We start from the raw sequence: 20,983 nt of genomic DNA, 5'->3' as shown, positions 1-20,983 counted from the left end.
GATCAGAACTATGAAATACCCAGATTTAGTAGCCAGAACCAATCAAAATGCATAGGAGGAGGTAGCAACTGATCAAAAAATAAAAATGACCTGTCGTTAATGTTAATTTTTATAAAAATAAATAATACTGCTTGACTGAAAATAATGTCCAGGAAAAAAGTTCACTCATTAAAAAAATCCCTTAAAGCAAATCACTTTGCTGTCCTCATATTTCTAGATTGAACTGACATCTGCGGCTCACCATTCTGAATATACATATGCGGAATTCAGGGAAAGGCATTTTGTCATATCAGTGAAATGACTTTAATAGTATTTTTTATTGGTCTTTTGACTTTTGATTCTAAAGGGATACACAAATGCTTGGGCCAATGAACAGTGCATTCAAAACTAACACTATCGTGGAGATGGAATGGGAGCTTGCTCTGTCCAGTCCAACACAGACCTAGTATTGCAGGAACTCCAGAAACGGTACACTCCCTCAGGGGAAATAAAACAAACTATTACTACTTATGTGCTACCATACAACTAACTACAAAACAGGAGGAAGGATTTGGAAGACAAAAAGTCACACCAAAACCCTCCTTTTAGCAAAAAGGGGAGAAATCTTGAGTTTTATTTAATGCTTACCCAGAACACAGAGCGGCACCATAATTATAGCTCTCTGATCCAGAATACTGGATCCCCAAAGCGAATTTGTCACAGCACCATCATTGAGAGGGAGAAAGAAAACATCAGACGAGGTCTGAATGATGCTCTCAGTCCCTCGTGATTTCACATTCACTGGGCAAAATCGAATGTGGAACGAACGGTGGCAGAGCGGGCCAGGCAGCAGTGGGGAAGTGGGTGAGCACGCAGAGCAGCCGGGGTAGAGCGCAAAGCTTACCTTGAACTCCTTCTCTATGTTGGCCAGCTTGGCCAGCTCGTTGCTGAGCTCTAGGGCTGTGAGCACTGGGTCTTCGCTGGACAACGAGAGGTACGCCGGGCTGGCCAGCCCCTTATAGGCGTTGATCCTCGAGCGCGAGTGGCTGAAGGAGTCGTGCCTCTGTTTCTCCATGCAGTCCCCGCACTTGCAGAAATAGTCGTGCGGCCGCTCGATCCTGGCGCCCTTCATCAGCAGCATGTGTACCACTTCGTATTTCTGGCAGTGCGCCGCCAGGATGATGGGGGTGATGTCCGGCGAGAAGCGCGTGCCGTCCTCGTCGTAAGCGTAGAAGTCGTCGTCCTGCAGCTCCTGCTCGCAGGGGCTGAGAGTGAGGCGCTTGCTGGCGGCGAAGCCAGGGTGGTTGAGGATGGCCTCTACGATGCGCACGTAGCCCTTGCTGATGGCGAGCAGCAGGGCGTCGCCAATGCGCGCCAGGTTCTCCTTCTTGAGCAGCAGCTCGGTCACCTCCAGGTGCTCGTTGCCCACAGCCAGCTGCAGCGCGTTCTGGCCCATGTAGTCCACGCAGTTGACGTTCAGCGTCTTGGACTCCTCCAGCATTTTGCGCACCACTGGGATGTTGCCGTATTCGGCGGCGTCGAGGAAGCGCTCCTCCTCGGCGGTGAGGCTGGTGCCCCGGTCATTGAACATGAAGGCCGGGCCCCTGACAGCCTGGCGGCGGCCCTTCTCCCGCATCACCGTCATGCGTCTCAGGGATGGGCTTCCCTCCATGGACCTAATCAGTAGCAACGATAAAACAACTGTAGAATATTAGGGCATATTCCTTCCTTTCACATGTCAGGGCCCTTTCTGTAATACACAGTACCCACTGCAAACCTCTGTCTGCAGGGGGCCGGCTCAGTTGCTAGCGATATCGTTGCTAACTACTTGCCTGAAAGTGATACCTGTAATCTAACCCTGGCTGCTAGATCCCAGAAGGGAGCCGGTAGCCCTTCAGAACAAATGCTCCTGTTCTCTAGAACATGATATTCAGATGGAATAATACAAATTTCCATATACCCAGGCCTTCCTTGTGACCCTAGTAAAGATGTAACTCATCGTACCTTCTGCTCTTAAAAGTCTTGGACATTGAGGCTTGCAGGTACTTGGCATTAAAGTACTAGGCTTGAAGGCTAAGGGAAGTTAACTTTTTCAAGAATGAGACCAAAACACTCCTGCCAAGTTATTGCATCCTTTTAACTAAATAAAATCATTGACCTTCAGCCCCCTAAAAAAGCACAGGGTTTAGGCCAAGTATCATCTTGCAGGATCTTAGTTTCATCTTTTTCTCTTTAAAATTTTTGTTTATTTAAATATTTTTTTAGAGACAGGGTCTCTGTGGCCCAAGCTAGAGTGCAGTGGCAAGATCACAGCTGCAGCCCTGAACTCCTAGGCTCAAGCAATCCTCCGCCTCCGCCTCCCAAGTAGCTAGGACTACAGTTACTTGCCATTCGCCCCCACACCCTCCACCTTATGCATTTCTCTTAAAGGGATTCACCCATCCCCAAGTTACAGGATTTATCTTTTCAAAGATGCAGACAAGATTTAGCAATTTAAAAATTTGAGCATCAACCTAGATTGATTTTATTGAAAACAACTGTGCCTTTGTAATGAGAATTATTTAATTACTAGTATTACATATTTGCCTCTTGGAACTGAAAGGATAAGGTTTGATTATGGTTTAAAAATCACTAGAATTACTTTGTGAGTAAAGCAGCTGGGTACTATTTGTACATCCAGATCAATGTGCACTGAAATCCTAACACAACCACATTAGTTGAGATTTATTTAGCTGCATTATAAAAGTTATGTCAATTGATGTGTACAGTGATTTGAGTTCACATCTTAATTTCCGTGATGCTAGGTAAATAATTTCATTTCCTTGTGCATCATCCTTATGCCAGGTATAAAATCGAATTTTATAAAGTTCTCCAGATTTTCCTCATGAATAAAAAGCTTTTTCAGAAATTCAGGGTCTCTGAAAAACAATGCTAAATAAACACTTTTAACATTGTGACTATCTATAATCTTTCAATAGTCTGTGCAATATTTTTGTGGCTATTAAAATATTGCACAAATATTGTATAAATCTATACCTTACCTTACCCAGTTCCAACATTCAAGATAACTTCCTTTTAAAAATCTGTGATTTTTGGTGGGATGAATTGTACCAAAAAGTACCAGATAAAGCTTTTTCCACAATACTGACTTTTGAAGCAAATAAGTCAAAGTTAAAAGTGAATGGCTAGAAAAGAAAATGCTTTATTTCTAGAATATATATTCCAGAAATACCTCCTACCATTGAAAAAACTGTATTCGTGGAGTCAGAAGTTGAAAATTAACTAGAGAGGATACCGGCCTCCCTGGGTGCCTGGGGTGGATGACTAAATTGGGAAGCTTCCCTGGCAAGAGGACTCAGAGGCAGCCCAGTGCCAACTCCGTTTTCAGCTCTGAGGGCCCCAAACAGAGAGAGGAGCACAGAAGCCACTGGCAGAAGGTCTCCCGGATAGGGACTAAGGCAAATGTGGCTGGGCAAGCCTGACTCTATAGAGGTATGGCAACTAAAGGGGTCCCCATAGAGGCTTGTTGACTTATGCAAGGACACAGTGCTGTGACTGGCACCCAATTCTAATGGCTCGACTAGTGTCAACTGATCAACTTTTAAAAATTAAATAAACATATTTGTTAGATATACACATATGTATTTGTAGCAATTTCTAGAAATCAACACATGAAGCTTTTGAAGTCATATCTGGGCTGGGACTAAGAAGTCATAGAGGAAGGGGGACTTTCACTTTTCACTTATACCCTCTTGCATATTTTGAATAGTTTTAACCACAGTGTGAATCTCTTTATTAAACATAAAATTAATGTTTTACATTTTTATTTATTAAAATTTTTATTTTTTAATCCCTTAGTTGACAAAAATGTTAAAATATAAGTATTTATTAGAAATCATTACATTATAATCTTTCTGAAGTGAAATAAATGTCCTGTATTTGGCTGTTATGAGTAGGGTATGATGTGTAGGGGAGGGTGTGGAGTAGAGTGTATGATGTGTGGTATGTGTGGGAGACAAGGACAGGGTACAAGTCTGAGTTGGGGGACATGTGTGGGGGGTGTGTGTGTGTGTTGGTATAATAATGACTTTTAGGTGGACAAGAACTGCATAGAAGAGAACTTTGTCTCAAGACCAAACTCTATGACAAGGATTTTAAAAAAATCTTGTAAATATGATAGCAATAAGTATATTTTATGACTATTAGTGGTACTGACTTCATTGGGTCAATATTTTTATTATTAATCTATGAATTGATATTCTTCAAATGACAAGAAATTCCATGTTGTATAAAATATTATGTATCGATGAGAGGAAATACATGCGGAGTATATATGTCAGAATTTCAATACTCAGAGGCGTTATCTTTGGGAAAATAAACCCTTATTAAAGTGACATCTTGGTGGAAAGGCTTTTAATTTAATGATTGCTACCTACAGGGAAAATCACTTATAAAAATCCTATTATTTCTCCCAAAAGACACAGGGTTGAGAATATTAGGACATCATTGTTTCATGAATTTTTCCTTTATATTTCTTAGTATTTTAGGTTTTTTCTTAATACTATCTTATTCCTTCAGAAGCTATACCTCTATACTATATATTTGAACTGAAATGTCTGATTTTAGAACAAATCACATGTCATTTTTATTTTGTCTTTAAAAACTTTTGACACTGAGAAGTCAGATATCTCAATTAGAATAAATTATACTGTTTTATCAAAATAAAAGAGCTGACAATGTCACTCATGGTAAATTCACAAATCGAAGTGTCTTTTTGTTAACTTTCCTTATAGTACTAAGATAAATTTCATTAGTCTGAACTGATGGAACGAGTCAATATTCACATCATCCACAATACATAAACATAATCTCAGCTGTCCTTGACAATGTATCTCTTCTAGCATGAAAAATACGGAAGGAATGTGGGTGAATGGGACAGAATGTTTAACTCTAGCAATGTTAACACTAAAATTATTTTGCCAGGAATTTCCTACCCTCTGATCTTCATCCAATGGGTCATTCAACACTGTGACAGTACATTCTGCAGGGACGTCTTTCTAGTAAAAGCATTGGAGTACCACTGACCCGCAGATCTATGAGGGCCATGTTTAAGCATCTTTTGACTAATACAGATAGCTAGTAATATCCAACTGCCAAATTGTGTCCCCACAAAATTCGTATGTTGAAGCCCTAACCCTTAATGTGATAGTATTTGGAGATAGAGCTTTTGGGAGATTATTATGAAATCATAGGATCATAAAGATGGGGCTCTGATGATGGGATTAGTGCCTTTATAGGACAAAAGGGCTTGCTCCCCTCACCCTGCTACCTCCTATGTAAGGAAACATCGAGAAGGTGGCCACCTACAAGGTACCTCTCCAAAAACCGAACATGCTGGCACCCTGATCTCAGACTTCCAGTCTCCAGAACTGGAAGAAAATAAATTTCTGGGTTTTTTTGTTTGTTCGTTTTTTTAGTCACCCATTCTATGATATTTTGTCATGGCAGTCTGAATGAGGACACTGACAATACATTTTAAGGCAAAACATTTTTTTTCATGCTTTTTGCGATCCTAGAATTTGTCCAAACAAAACACTTAAGCAGATGAAAGGCTCTTCTGAGAAATATTGTGGTGGAACCATAGGGAACCCTCTGCTCTACTCTATTCAGAAGCTAAAATACAAGTAACACTCCTCAGTTCTCATAACTTTCCTATGAACTCATCTGACCTCCGACAGGGTTTCTCTAAGTGTGACCTGAGTACCACCTGCCTCAAGGTCACTTGGAAGGCTTGTTGAAATCAGATTTCTGGGCCCCATTCCAGATGAACTAAGTCAGAATCTCTCATGGTTGGACCCTGAAATACGTACTTTAAATGAAAGTCCTTTACAATTCCTGGGAACCTCCAATATAAAAATAATGGAGCATCCTGGATCAATGACCCCTGACTATGAGGCCTTCAAGCAGTTGTCACTCTGGTCCTGCCAAAAATGAAGTGGAAATAATATGTTTGAGCAGCACAGGCTAAGGGACAAGTAGTCTCACATTCATTTAGTTTCCCTAAACTTTATTAACTATTTAAAATTTGGTCTCCAGGAAGCTATTTACCTAAACCACAGCACAGCAAGTAGGCAGCCTACAGAAATGCCTTCAGCAGTGACCATTTAATGTCAAGACCTTGCTTTTATGAAGGAGTGATATTTTTAAAATGTTATTGTATCTTTACAAAAACAATTAAAGAGTTAAATAGATTGTTCACTATAGTATTCTTTGTACCTTTTTTGAGGATTAAAGTGCCAAAGTCAACCTAGAATTGCAAATCAACAAGCCTCTCTCTTCAGATGAGTTTTTGTCCTTTAATAATAAAAACTGTATAACCCTCACTCCCCTGACCCCTCTTACGGTATCCAGGAATATAGCTAGGAACTAAAACTGCTCAATTATTATTACTATCTTATTCCAAATTTCTGGCACAGTCTTTCTCCTTTTTTAAATGATTTCTCACATAGATTTAAAAACAAATATCCTATATTCCATGTGTTTTAAACCTGTTTTAAGTTATTTGGGACAGAGTCTTACTCTGTCACCCAGGCTGGAGTGTAGTGGCAGGATCTTGGCTCGCTGCAACCTCTGCCTCCCTGCAACCTCAGGCTCCCGGACTCAAGTGTCTGACTTTATTTAAAAAAAAAAAAAAAAAAAAGGCCGGGCGCGGTGGCTCAAGCCTGTAATCCCAGCACTTTGGAAGGCCACGACGGGCAGATCACGAGGTCAGGAGATTGAGACCATCCTGGCTAACCCGGTGAAACTCCGTCTCTACTAAAAAATACAAAAAACTAGCTGGGTGAGATGGCAGGCCCTGTAGTCCCAGGTACTCGGGAGGCTGAGGCAGGAGAATGGCGTAAACCCGGGAGGCAGAGCTTGCAGTGAGCTGAGATCCGGCCACTGCACTCCAGCCTGGGCAACACAGCGAGACTCCGGGAGGCTGAGGCAGGAGAATGGCGTAAACCCAGGAGGCAGAGCTTGCAGTGAGCTGAGATCCGGCCACTGCACTCCATCTCAAAAAAAAAAAAAAAAAACCAGAGTATTAATAAATACCCTCTCATATATGCCACTACTGTACACATTCATAGACAGTACAGTCATGTTTTATTTATCATTATCCACAGAGTTCTACCCAGTGACCCATAGAAAGTAAATATTGATAAATATCTGTTTAGTTGAGTTTCCAAATTGCTTCCTAGATCCCATCCTCTCACCTGACCTCAGGTCCCACATGTACTGTGGTCTGTCCCATGGCCACTCTAAAATGCCCCAACTCACCTTCTTCCTTAAAGCAGCTCCCACTCCTAACATTTGTATCTCAGGCTGATTATTCAGGTTTAGAAATTTCAAGGTCATCTATGACTCACTGTTATGATCGTGTCAGTCACAAAGTTCTAAAGCTTCTGCTTTGGGATGTTTCTTGTACTGAATGCTTCCTTCCAATTCTCACTGCCAGCACCAGCCTCCAGATCTTTATCAAGCAATAGCTAGGATGTTGTAACAGCTTCCCAGCAGAGATGGCATGAGGGAAGGCAACTAAACTTTTTTGAGTACCTCATATGTATGTAGTGTTTTCAATGCACTATCATATTTAATTCTCGTAACAATACTACGAAGTAGTTATAATTTTCTCTGTTTCATAGATAACAAAACTGAGCTCAAATGAAATTGCCCAAGGTAACACAAATGCTAAAATAACGAAGAACTGGGATTCAACCTGGAATCTGTCTGAATGTTATTTTTCACTGTCTCCAGCTGTACCTGATTCTCCTCTTTATACATGACAAACATGCCCAGCATCTTCCTGTTCGTAAATTCTGCTTTCACCAGATCACACTTCTCTTTAAAAAAAAAAACAACCAGAAAACCATTAGTAACCCCCCTACTGCTCTTTTCATCAGTCGCAACTCCTCTGTATGACCTTTAGGGACGGTCACAGCCCACCCCACCCTGCCTAGCCAAATTTCCTTCCCTTGTTCCTCAGATTCATTCTTCACTGTCCTGTAAACATATTATTCTGCTATTCCTGTACTGTCAAGGGTACTCCCGTACTATTAAGGATATTTGTTGAAAATATATTAAGGTGCTCTTCTTTTTTGCCTTTTCAATACAAGATCTTTGCCCTGGTTGACTCAGGACATCTCTGCCTGGAGGGTGGGTGGTGCAGCATAGAGTTGGGTGAGTGTATTCAAGAGGAGTTCAAGAAGATACATTTTAGAGGAGTGAAAAGAAAAGGATCATGGAGAAGTTCAGATTCTTGCAAGCAAAAAATTATGGGATTTTTCCATTTTTCGACTGAATGATTTTGAGGATTTTGCAAGCAGAATTTGAGAAAAGAGAAATTGTCTAATGAAAAGATTTGCTCAATTCCTTTATTCCTCTAATTCATCCTGAAGGACCCTGATCATAAAGTGCTCTCATTGTGCAGACAAGATAGCTCTCCCACTTTTGACAGCAAAGCCATGATGCTTACTGTTCTGGGAGGATAAATAAACAACAGCAAGGAAGTAAAAGTCAAGATGTGAATTCAATAAGTAAGGAAGTACCTTAAATACTGGTTAAGTAATGGAATGATGTGGGTAAAGCAAAGAGCTTTTTCAAGCCACCCTCATCTCCCCTGCGATGTGGACCCTGCTATGAGAGCCAGGTAGCCTGCACTAAGGCTTGGGACAGACTGCTGGTACTGTAAGGCGGATGGAGGATGTTGCAGGTGCTGGGCTTTGTAGCGGTGGGAGCTCTGATGAAACCAAGTACTTGAGGGAGCATATCTGGATTTCTAACAAAAGAAAGTCAGCCTAGACCCAGTTACTTCTGCTGACAAGCAGCACCCAAGTAGACATAGAACAGTGCCCAGAGACCAGAAGAATTAGAGGACACTAACTGTTTCCCCGTCCAGGGGGAAAGCTCCCCTCCCCCAAGGGCCAGATGTGACAGAGAGGAGCAGGGAAAAGGGTAGTTCCCGAGAGCCTGAGCAAGTTTATCCAAATAAACATTTACTTTTAGTATCAAACTAAGATAAAAGAGGTCAGCCTCCCAGCCTCTTTCTGCAGTGTGCTGAATGCTGGCAGACAGGCCACTGAGACTCTGAGCCCTTTTGGAGATTGGGGGACAAGAATCAGGAAGCAAAAACCCCTTCCACGCCAGCTCAAGACATGGGGAGACACTGTCCTAACTGACCAAATCCCTGCAAAACGCAGAGCAAGCCTTCCCTCCTTGTCAATTCACATAACTGCTTAATTGCTTAATTGACTTAATTGCTTAATTTATTGATTGCACTATTCACTTGTTGAGTGTCTGTGTAGTAAGCAAAAACACACTAATGTGAACCACAGATTGGGCATTTAATTTTTTCTCTCCTACTCAGTAGGTGGGAGGCTGAGGAGACAGACTTTTGTTACAGGCAGATTACAGGAGCTAGACGTTGCTGCCCATCCAAGTTGTGAATGATTTCTTGACCCTTTTACACCTACCTCTGGGATGTTCCTCTTACGTTTCCCTCCCTGAATATACTGTTATTTCTGCTCTTCACTAGTTCAAATCCTTCCTACCATCAGTGGTCCAGTTTACATCACACTTCTGTATACAGAGGGTCACATTTCACAGAGCGATGCCGATATGACCCACAAGATTCTGTTCAGTATGAAATGTTGAGTCTTTTGATCCTTTCTGAAGCCATTCCTGACCACGTCAGCCTGAGCTTTTGTAATATAGGTAGTCTACTCATAAATAATAGACACTTAATTTTATTTCATCTCCTTGACTATTGTCTCCTGTGACACTCATGTCCTCAAGTTCAATTGAGGATAAACGTTTTATGCTTCTTGTGTTTTATTCTTGATATATTATCTCCACTGTACCTTATACAATGTACTCTATGTTCAAAAATACTTGGCAATTGATACTAATTCTGCAGATTAAAAGACTTCATCAGAATGGTACCTCCCTTAAAGTCACTGAGGGGTACAGAACTAGAAAATTAGAGCTCAGAGGTCTTCTTCCTGGCTACTTTATCATGATGCTGCTAGGGAATAAGAAAATGAACAATGGGTTATAAATCCAAGTATCATTATTAAAATGTATGCTGAGCTTATGTGTTGGAACATTTTGGTTCTACAAAGAATAGCTTCTAACATGGCTCTTTGGGTTGAATCACAAGCTCCTTAGCATGTTGCAATACATGAACATTATTAAGGAAGTCACCTCAAATCCTTTATTGAATGACGTAAAGATTAACCAACTGTTCAACCCATGTAGCAAGCAAGCAAAGTAAGAACACCATCACTGTGAGTTGAGTTAATGAGAATGACATCCAAAATGTTTGGATGGAGAGTTCACCACATTGAAGAAAGTGACAGCGCTAACCAGCCAGGATCCTGTCCATCAGTTTGTGAAGGGCAAGAAGAGCAGACGGAGCCACAGAAGATAAGTAGTGAGAAAAGCACAGAGGTGGGGGAAAGTGTTAGAGAACAGCCACCATGTTAGTTACACTATGGAGATGGTGATAATTGGAAATGGTAATGAGGGTGGGAAGCAGCAGGTACTGACAAAGGACAAGAAAATCAGAGAAGAAAAGTCAAAAAATAGAAAAATCCCATAATCTCCCTGGCAAGCAGGCACCTGTCAGTCAATGCGCCTACCTCTGGAGACATCTGACATCTACACAGTAGGCTTATGTGTATGTGGTTGGAAGGAGGAGAGAGAATCTGACAAACAGTCTTAATATCATCAAAAACACACATTTTGAACATCTCTTAATATATATTTTTTGGAGGGAAAGAAGTGGAATGGGGATACTGAACCCCAGTAGCCACTAAATGCACCAGCATGCAAGGGTAGAGAAAGCTAGCCCATCAGTTCAACTGTTTAGTTAGAGGGTACATGGGCACAGGTAGTCCACAAGTATCTCATACCTACTTCTCAGCCTACATCTACCTACACATCATAGAGCTCAATAATACATTGTCACAGTAACAACCAAACCAGCAAGATAAAGTGCTTCACTGAAGAAAGAGGAAAGCACAGCTTTCTTTTATAAAGATTCTCATCCTTCCCACCGCCCCATGACACACACACATAAATATTTAAAATGTAAACATTCCAGCACTTATAAGCGCAGAGAGATATTTAGGTCTCCACAGTAATGAATTCCCTGATAGTTTCTGTTGGCCTGCATTATATTCAGAATTCTTCATGTATAATTTTAATAAATCTTGGCCAGGCATGGTGGCTCATGCCTGTAATCCCAGCACTTTAGGGAGCAGAAGCAGATGAATCACTTGAAGCCAGAAGTTCTAGACCAACTGGGGCAACATAGTGAAACCCCATCTCTACTAAAAATACAAAAATTAGCTGGGCGTGGTGGTGCATGCCTGTAGTCCCAGCTACTTGGGAGGCTGAGGCACGAGAATCGAGAATGGCTTGAATCCAGGAGTCGGAAGTTGCAGTGAGTCAAGATTGCGCCGCTGCACTCCAGCCTGGGTGACAGAATGAGACCTTGTCTCAAAAAAAAAAAAAGAAAACTTAAAAAACATCTATTAGACATATGATAATTTTGGCATTTGCTCTAATGACTGTCAGAAGCAAGAAGCTGTTATGTACTTAAGGAGAGGAACCCTGGTCTATCTCCATTGCTTTATCTCTCCTTCTTTTCATGAAAGCATGAGTAGCTCTTTGCCAGATTCCTCAGCAGCTAAAACCAGAAAAGCAAACAGATACTTAACAGTGCATTGCTCCCTCTAAAAGTACACTGGAGCAGAAGTGAGGACCCTTAGCCATTGCCTGCATGACTTCTTGGTAATACTTCTTAAATGTATGTGCCCAAGAAAGTATTCAAGCAAATGCCTTCTAGAACTTAAATGTTTATGCTTCTAGGACTGTGTTTTGTGTATAACTCCCCATTAAACCAACCACTGTACTGCTTTGCAATTGTCTGTCTTCATGCCTATCTCCCCAGTGATGCTAAAATGTTCTTAAAGGCAAAGGCTGCCTCTTTTCATATCCATATGCTTGGCTTTTAGTATACGGTGAGATCTATTGGAGGGATGGGTGCACAGATGCACACATACTTAAACCACATCACTGAAGACCTAAGGAACAGACAATTTTCCCCCTCTAGATTACAGAATACCCCTGGTCACATATGATTATGTGTGGAAGAAGCAGTGGTGGAGGGGCATCGAAGTGATTTATCTATAAAAAAAGAATGTCACGAATAATATAAATTAATAATAATAAAAGTAATGTCAACAATCATTCTTTCAAAGCAAATTTCTGCTTAATAACATTTAATTCTTGGTTACACCACAAAAGTATTTGATGCATTCTATATCTCTTGATTTTGATTTTACATAGTTATATTTTATCAGGATAATCTAGAGGCAAACAGAAGATAAATCTTAAAATTAATAACTTTTAATAATCAGTAATTAAACAAATCTCAAACTCATCTTCACAATGCTTTTTAAAACTAATTTTTATTATTTCAGGAAGATCAGTGACAATGAAATTAAAAGTTATATAAATTCAGTCTATACTTGAACAAGAATTCAGACAAAATGACTTCAGATAATAAAATTAAGGAACTTCTACTGACCCGAGAGAAGTTCATATTTAAATACATTAGTCACTATCAATTATATACATATAGTTAATAGAATAAAGGGATCTGGTTTTCTATCATTATCATCCATATCTAAAGTCAAAACAAGTCACACATTTTCCTTAACAAGTCACGCATTTGTGGACATTTAATTCTCATTTTTTAAAAGGACCTAGGACCAAATCCATATTATCACCTATTATTTGAACAGTGCAAAGAAAATAGTATTTTTAATTGTTTTTTTTTAACTAGATAATTGAAGACAAATATACCTGACCTAAATGCTAAATTAAACACAAAATGCTATAACAATCCTAGTTATTCTCACAAAGTCACTGCTGAGCCCCTCGTGCATAAGTGTGAAGTCAGCCATCCCAGTCCACATCTGCAGACCCTCTGTATCGGGCCAGACTCCTATGTGTTCACACAGCACAGCCCACTAATATGGCGCCCCTTCTGGGTGGATGTTATGCAACTCCAAGGGCAGTACAGGGGAGAGGGTTGAGAAGCAAGACTTCTGGACAAGCAAAGAGCCTCCCTTCCTTAGAAGAATGCCCAGCAGCCATTCATCATTCCTTAAGCATCCTCCCTGAAACAGGATATCTCAATCCTGAGCTAGGAAGGGCACAGCAACTCCGTAAAGTTTTCTTCCTCCTATTACATTTCCCATGGTGTTTGATTGCCTATTATAAATGGGGGGGGGCGGGCGCTGGGGGGGGGGGGGGGAGTAAAGGTTTATGGGATATTGTAGGCAAAGGAAAAGCTCAATGTTTAATAACAACTTTAAGAGAAAGAGAGAGGGACAGCAGAACAGACACATTTTATATCCCAGCACAATAATGAAAAATCCTTAAAATTCTAACTCAGTCCTCAGAAGACGGTCTAGTGCTGGACTGGGATCCTCTCACCTCTCTAATATTAATAAAAGGGATAATCATAAATAATATTTGGCAGGGGGTCAATTGTGCTTTGCAATACCCTTTTCTCCTCTTTTCCCTTATTCCTAGACCTCCTACTTAGCTTACCAACTTTCTCAAGTTGATCTGCCATCAGCAGCCAAATTTAAATGAATTAATTGGATTTCATAAATAAATTAATACTAATTAATAGTTTCCTGTATTGCTTCTCCCAGGAGTACATGCAATTTTAAACTTTCTTTGAGGCAGACAGAAATGCTTAACCAAAGGAGGCCACAGCGCGAACAGCACAGTCCCGGAAAGCTGGGGATTTCAGATGGCCTGGGGCTGCTGTGAATCAGATGTCAACCTACAGCTTCAGTTTCTTAATTTGTAAAATAAGAGACTGGACTAGATGAAATCCTTTCAAATTCAAACATTCTATTATTCTTCAAAATATTCTATATTGTTAAATTTCAGAAGTGTGGTACTAAGATGATTTTAGGTGGGGAATTCAGACGACCTTCTTACCACACAGTGTAAGTTACTATCTACTCCATGTGCCTAATAAGATCAGTTACGAGTAAGAATGTTCTTCCTTCTGCCATTCTTGGTTATGTTCAATAATATTGCCAATGATAGGGCTTAAATAAACACAACACACCATCATAGAGATGTTCAGTCTCCAGACGGTGGAATAAAGGCCTTTCTCACCACTTCTCCTTTTCAAAATTACCTCTCTAAACAAGGAGAACAAGGAACTGCAACACAAATTTCATCTTCCATGAAACCAAGAGACATCTGTAACTCCAAGCCACAATATGTAATGGTGGAAAGGTGATGAGTTGTTAAAATAGTAAATCATTTAGTGGACGGAAAGAAGTTTCAACTGGAGTGGCTGTTACAGAAAACAAGCTGATCCACCCAGCTCAATGCCAGAGAATGCCCAGCAATTGAAGGCAAAAAGAATTCCAGAAAGTAGAGATAAGGCTGGAACCTAAAATGAGGGGATTGGCTGTATAACAAGTGCATAGAAACCCTCCCCCTACATTCCCACCTGCTAATTGATATGGTTAAGTGACAACCCTCCTGCACCCCTATAAGAGATAGGATATGGAATCGCTGGAGATACGGAAACAGAAATGCTCTAGACGTGGGGATACCAGGCCTACGGGACGGCAGGAACTAGGAACAGGGGGACTCTTGCCCAGTTCGTCAATACCAACAGCCAGATTTATTATTTCCCAATCTCTTCTCCCCTGAGAAACATTAGGAAAAAAACCCTGGATCTCTGAAATAAAGAATGCTACAAAAAAGAATACTCAGAAGACAAGAAAGAACTCTTAGAAATTAAAAATACAATCACTAAGATGGAAATACATTCGGTGAAAGAGTTGGGGGATAGAAACAAGGAAATAGAAAAAACAGAAAAAGCAAGCATTGGAAAACAGAAGAGAAGAGATACAAAAACTAGGGGATCAGTCAGGAGGTCCAACATCAAGACAAGAGAAATTCTAGAAAAAGCAAAGAATAAAAATGGTGGTTAGGAAAACTTCTCAGAACTAAAACTTCCCAGAACTAAAGGACATAATGTCCAGATGGAAAGTGTTACCCCAGTGTCCAGCTCAGGTGGTGAAGAAAGCATCCATAGCAAGGTACATCTTCAGAAGAGAGCTAATGAAGAGACAATTCTAAGAGCTTCCTAAAGCGGGGTGGGGTGGGGGGGGTGGGGGAAAGACCTCATACAAAGAAAGTTAGAGGGCTCTAGAAGGGATAACTTCAGGAAAACATACACAGTTAGACACTGTATAAGATTTAGCTAAGAAACAAGGACACGATGTGACAAATATTTACTCCAAGAAAAACAACCAATTATCAAATCAAATAAATGTAGTCATACTATACTATTTGACTTAGCAGTGAACAATGATTACATGGCCATATTAATGAAGAACTTAAATAAGATATTAACCAGAAGTTGTGATAAACCATCTTGTGGAAGATACGGGGAGAATAAGAGATACATGTGAACATAAATTCTCACCTGAGACTATTGATAACATCTAAAATATGAATAAAAAGATATCAGTATATGAAAAAGTTGAAAGTGGAGTACACAGAAAAGGAGAGGGGACCAGGAAATTGCTGGGGCTTGCTGATGCTCGTAGAAGTCTTTTAGCACTATCTAACTTTTAAAGCTATATTCGTGTATTACTTTGATACCACATAAAATAATTTAAAACAAACCAACAAAAATGACGACTCATTGTACATAGTGAAATTGCTACTCTAGGTTATACAACTGATAATATAAAGAAAAGTTTCAGAGTATTAAAGGCCTCAAGGCTGGGTGGCGCAGTGGTTCATGCCTATAATCACAGCCACTTGCGAGGTAGAGGCAGGAGGAATGCTTGAGCTCAGGAGTTAGAGACCAGCCTGGGCAACATAGTGAGACCTCGTCTGTACGAAAAATTTTACAAAATGTATGGTAGTGTGTGCCTGTAGTCCCAGCTACTTGGGAGGCTAAGATGTGAGGATCACTTGAGCCTAGGATTTGAGGCTGCAATGAGCTATGATCGCACAACTGCACTCCAGCCTAGGTGACAGAGTGAGACCCTGTCTCCAAAAAAAAAAAAAAAAAAATTAAATTAAAAAAATAAATTCCTTAAGTCTAATGCCATGCTGTGCTGTTCTTAAAAATTAAACTGTAACTGTAAAAAAAGCTGCTTCTTTCTTAATAACACTAATCAGTCTGGACTCAACGTTCAGACTCCTGTCCCTAAGATTCAGCAATCACTTGGAGAATCTGATTCCTTCCAGGGTTGGGAGGGAAGGAAGCGCTGCTTCCAGTCTAATGCCTGAGCCAACACACGCCCTAAGCCAAGACTGGAACATTTATACAAGACCAGTGAGTGCCACAGACACTAACATACAAAGTGTTTTAGGTAATCTGAGTTACAAGGCACTGTGGACTCATTTTTGGTTCCTTGATCATATAAAGGTGAGTATTAGAAGATCTATTATTGATTTGCCGGGGAAGTGTTAGAACATTACATCTCTGTGTACTAATTTCCTCATTTGCTAAGTGACAATGATTTTAAAAACTGCTTTAAAGAGGAGCGATTTAAGTGAATGAGTATAAACGACAGCATGAAGTAGTATATAACAACACAAATTAACTGCTTTTATTGTGACTACTTTCTGGCAGCACTTCCTCTGAAGAAAAACTAAACAGAATTTTTTTCTAGAAATCTTTCTCTGTTAAAGATAACATTGCTGAAAAATCTAATGATTTTGTGCATGTATGCCAATACGTACAAGGACTGATTCTTCTAACAGTAGAGTCATAAGTTTTTCTCTTGATCTTTTCAGTTTTTGCCAAGTGTGCATCGATGTTTCTCTTTTCTTGCTGCTTTTTCTCCCCGCCCTCCAAACAAAAATTTTTTGCCCTCAAAATCTAGCTTGGACTCCCTTTCTCTCTTCACACTCCTTTGAGTAATCTCATGTAGTCACACAACTGTGTAACAATTCCCATCAGACAGCTTTAAACTTGTATTTCCTTTTCCCTGCTTAACACCTCTATCAGAAATATTTGATCATTCACTATTCCTTTAAAAAGAAAACAACAACAAAAGAACTATCTGAAAAATCAGATCCTCACCTTTGCTTTTTTCTTGTCAACAATGGCATCAACCATCTTGGTTATCTGGGTCAAAAATCACTAAATTGTCTCTGATCCTGCTTTCTCTTTAAAGCCCTCATGGATAGTGAGTTGCAAAATTTCATAGATTCTAGCTGGCTTTTTTTTCCCCTCAATTTCTCCCCTTTCTATTCCACCAACACTACACTATTACAGAGCCTAATCTCAGCCTGGAGAGTTACAGTCATCTCCTAATTTGTCTCTTCACTTTCTATTAATTGTCACTTCAATTCAGAGTGGGTTTGCTCAAATTACTGCTACTTTAAAACAATCAGTGGCTCCCTAGTGCCTCGTTCTGGCATATAGGATCCTCCACACTAATGCCTCAAACCAACATGTCCAGCTAAATATCACTGCTCCCCTACACATATCTATATTCCATCCAAACCCAACTTATATTCCTTAGACATGCCTGGCATTGTGGGGGAAGAGAGGACTTGAATTAAGTATTTACCTTGTCTCTGCTTCTTGTCCTATCTATCCTTCAAGGCCCATAAAGGTTTCCTTGATTTCCCCACAACCTAACGTTGTCCTTTTCTTCTTTGCACTTGACCCTTTGTCACTCTTTGTATGTTTTTTTTTTTTTTGAAAACGGAACTGATTTTACTATAACTTACAGCATAATTGCTCATGCCCAGTCTCATTCCCACCTCTCCCTCATGAGATTTTAAAATTCTTGAGCGCAGGAAAGTTGTCATGCTCATCTTTGTGGCTTGCTGTACCTAGCCCACACTTTGCAAATATGCATGCTTGAGAAACACTTGAATTGAGACTCATGAAAACTGCCTTCCAATACCTTTTTTGGAATTCATCAGATATATTGAACTGGAACATTATTAAAAAAATGAGGCCATCACTACAATGACATATTACTTGGTCCTAGGTTTGCAACCAACTGGGATGAAGGAAGTCTTGGTTTGAATCAGTGGTTGAATCAAGAGTTCTATCAACAGGTAAAAATAATCTTGTTAGTGATACAGCAGGTGACAGTTTTCCTACCAAGTCAGTCTATTTAAAATTTCCACATGGAATAGGGGAGCAGGGAGCAGTGAAACCAGCAACAGAATTACCCTGAGAAATTATCTTGGTAAAGGTGGGATTGTATCCTCAGCATCCTGCTGAATTTTAAATTCAGCTATGCTGTTTTGTCTACTGAAATGACCCTGGGTATCCTTCTCGGAATCCATCCTAAGGCTGTCGTGTTCACTTTTAAACAACAATAAACACTGTTTATTAAACAGTGGCCGTATTCTCCTCAAAGGTGGAATAAACAGCTAATCTCTGTTACAGAGACCAAGCTAGTCTCTGATGTTACCAAGTGACAAGCCTGAAAGAAACATGAAGAGCTTGCTGCCCCGGCTCTAGAAGAAAAGTTTTTAATGTATATCTCCTTAAAAATGACTGGGTCTTCTTCTTGACCTCTACAAAATAAGTACACCACAACATTTACTTGTTGAATTATGTAAAGTTAGCAAACATATACAAAAGATGTTCTATTATCAGTGAGACAGCAAGTCTACAATAGAATTTGCCCCAGGGCTTTGTGTAATTGGCCTCAAATTTCAGAAGCAAAGTGAATAATCTCTGCTCCGCCCTACTTCCTCAGATAAGAGTTCAGGTGTCTAATGGAAGGATTTAAGGTTTTTTAAAAAAAGAAGAATTTTATAAAGGAACCAAGAAACAGCTAGGTTATAAAAACTAATTTGGCAAAAGGAAAAATGGACAATGTTTTAAAACCTTAGGGAGACGGGGAAGTGAGCTGGTGGCGCTTTAATCCCAAAGGATGTACCTTCCCTCCATTTCCTGGGCCGTTTCCATTCCATGCTTATCTTCAGCAATAACTGAACCATATCCGGATGAGTCGCACATTTAAAATCAGAACTCTTCCCTGCGGGGTCTACTCGCAGCCATTGATTGTGTTCCTGTGTTCTACGGGTAGGTGCAGCCAGACCAGGCGCAGACTCCGCGTGGGCGAAGCAGCGCACGATCATGGGGTGCAGGGGTCAACCCGGAGGTCTCGGCCTCGGGCGGTGGGCCGCTCGCCGGCAGCAGGGGGCGCTGCAGAACCTCTGTCCCCACCCTGGAGAACCACTTCCCCGGCTCAGCCGGTCTGCACCGCCCGCCACCATCCGACCCCAAGTTCTCTACCTAGTTCTGAGCCTTCTTCCTAAAAAAGACAGTAAGCCCTGCGGCACTCCCAGTGTACGTGACAGGAAAAATACAGAGCATCTCACCCTGTGAAACCGATCACCCTCTTTTTATCTTCTCTGCGTCTCGCACTGATTAAAAGCTGTCTCCAAGATTGGAAATTAAGAAAAGTTGCTCTTTCTCATGCATTAGCGCGCCGACCGCTCCTTCGTTTAGAAAGAGAGAGAGGGGGAGAAAGAAAGAGAAAAAGAGAGCCCCCGTGCCAGGGCGCGAGCCACTCCGCCCGGGAACCGCGGCCAAAGTTACCACTAAAACAGTTCCCCGGCTGCCCGATGCCCAATCCTTCCCTCAGGGAACCCTATAGGGCTTCAGTTCCAGTTTCACCCCAACTGTGCCTGAACCACAGACAGACGAGGCGCCTGGACAAACCTTCAACCCACACCCTGTATCGCACTGTCCCCTCCCTACTCCCCACTTCTCTGCCCCCGCCCCCGACGTCCCAGAGCGTCGGAGGGGACCCAAGTTCCCAGCGTGGCTACATGCTGGGACACCCGGGAGAAGTTCGGGGTTCAAGTGCGCGCCTGGGTCTGTGCACATCTTTTAACCTTCCTCGGCCTCCCTAGGTAAGCTCGGGACCCCGGGGTCCGTCTTCCAAGGGGTGCCCAGCCCTGGCGGCAGTCGTGCGAGCTCCTGGGCTCTAGGGCAGGGAGTGGCTGTTCGCCAGGATGCCGGTCTGAAGTCAGAGTGCCCGCCTGCGGGCTGTTCCGTGCGCTTGAGCCGGGACAGAGCCCCCGCCACGCACTCGGCGGCCCCTGAGTCCCTCCACCGCGCGGGACCGAGGGGGCGAGCCTCCGGCCGAGGGCTGTCCCCTCCAAATCACCCCGAATCGAACTGCCCGGCCGTACCATGTGGGTCTCGGAGGTCCCGGGCACGTCGTGGAGCCGCCCGGCGCGCGCTTTCCCGCCCCCCGCCCGGCACCGCCCTCCGAGGCGCGGGCCGCGGCCGGGCCCGGTACTCACAGGTCCGGCCCGTGGGAGAAGGGCGGCGGGCAGTAGCCGTGCGACTCCCGCTGCGAGGGCGCCGAGCGCGGCTCCAGCCCCCCGTTGACGCCCCTCCAGCCCCGGCGGCGGCGCTGCGGCTCCGCGCCCTCGTCCTCGCCCTCGTCTTCCTCCTCCTCCGGCGCGGGGAAGGTCACCCTTGCTTGCTCCTTGCACTTCCTGACCTTGGTGGACATCGCGCCAGCTGCGGTCCGGGTCTGGGGGTACCAGCTGCCGGCCTCCTCCACCTTCGCGGCCGTGCGGTCTTCCCGGGGCGCCCCTTCCCCACCTCCCGCGGCTTCCGCGGCCCCGGGCGGCCCAGGGCGGGAAGGCAGGAGCGGAGAGCGGTGCGGCCAGCGATCGAGCAGTTAGAGGCTGGCGCCGAAGCCGAGCTGCCGCCGCCCACCATCAAAACGTGGGAGCAACCGCCGCGGCCGTGGCTGCGACGAGGAAGCCCGGGGCCGAGCGGGGCGCTGGTGCTGGGAGAGGCTTTCCAGCCCCGCGGCGGCGGCGATGCCTCCTCGGCGCCTGTCTCCTGTCTCCGACAGCATCACTTGCTAGGACAGCATCGTTACTCAGGGAG

The 20,983-nt window shown here is 42.6% G+C and overlaps 1 protein-coding gene across 9 annotated transcripts in view; it reads right to left on the bottom strand.

Moving 5' to 3' along the window:
- Window positions 1-20,972, bottom strand: part of TRPC3 (transient receptor potential cation channel subfamily C member 3) — a 74,975-nt gene extending 54,003 nt beyond the window's left edge. For 2 of the 9 annotated variants that reach the window (XM_003899149.4, XM_009207513.3), the window contains exons 1-2: window positions 20,383-20,972; window positions 884-1,655 (exon numbers count right to left, since the gene is read on the bottom strand). In XM_003899149.4, the coding sequence (XP_003899198.1) occupies window positions 884-1,655; window positions 20,383-20,597 (987 nt within the window). In that variant the 5' untranslated portion in view covers window positions 20,598-20,972. Of the gene's footprint in view, window positions 1-883; window positions 1,656-19,004; window positions 19,823-20,382 lie in introns of those variants that run through there. The other 7 variants (XM_021938759.2, XM_017959028.2, XM_009207511.3 and 4 more) reach the window with 5 other exon arrangements.
- Window positions 20,973-20,983: the final 11 nt, after the last annotated feature.

The sequence above is a fragment of the Papio anubis genome, chromosome 3 (assembly GCF_008728515.1).
Source record: "Papio anubis isolate 15944 chromosome 3, Panubis1.0, whole genome shotgun sequence".
Taxonomy (NCBI): Eukaryota; Metazoa; Chordata; class Mammalia; order Primates; family Cercopithecidae; genus Papio; species Papio anubis.
Note: the sequence above shows the minus strand (reverse complement) of the source record. Positions and strands in the feature narration are given on the sequence as shown.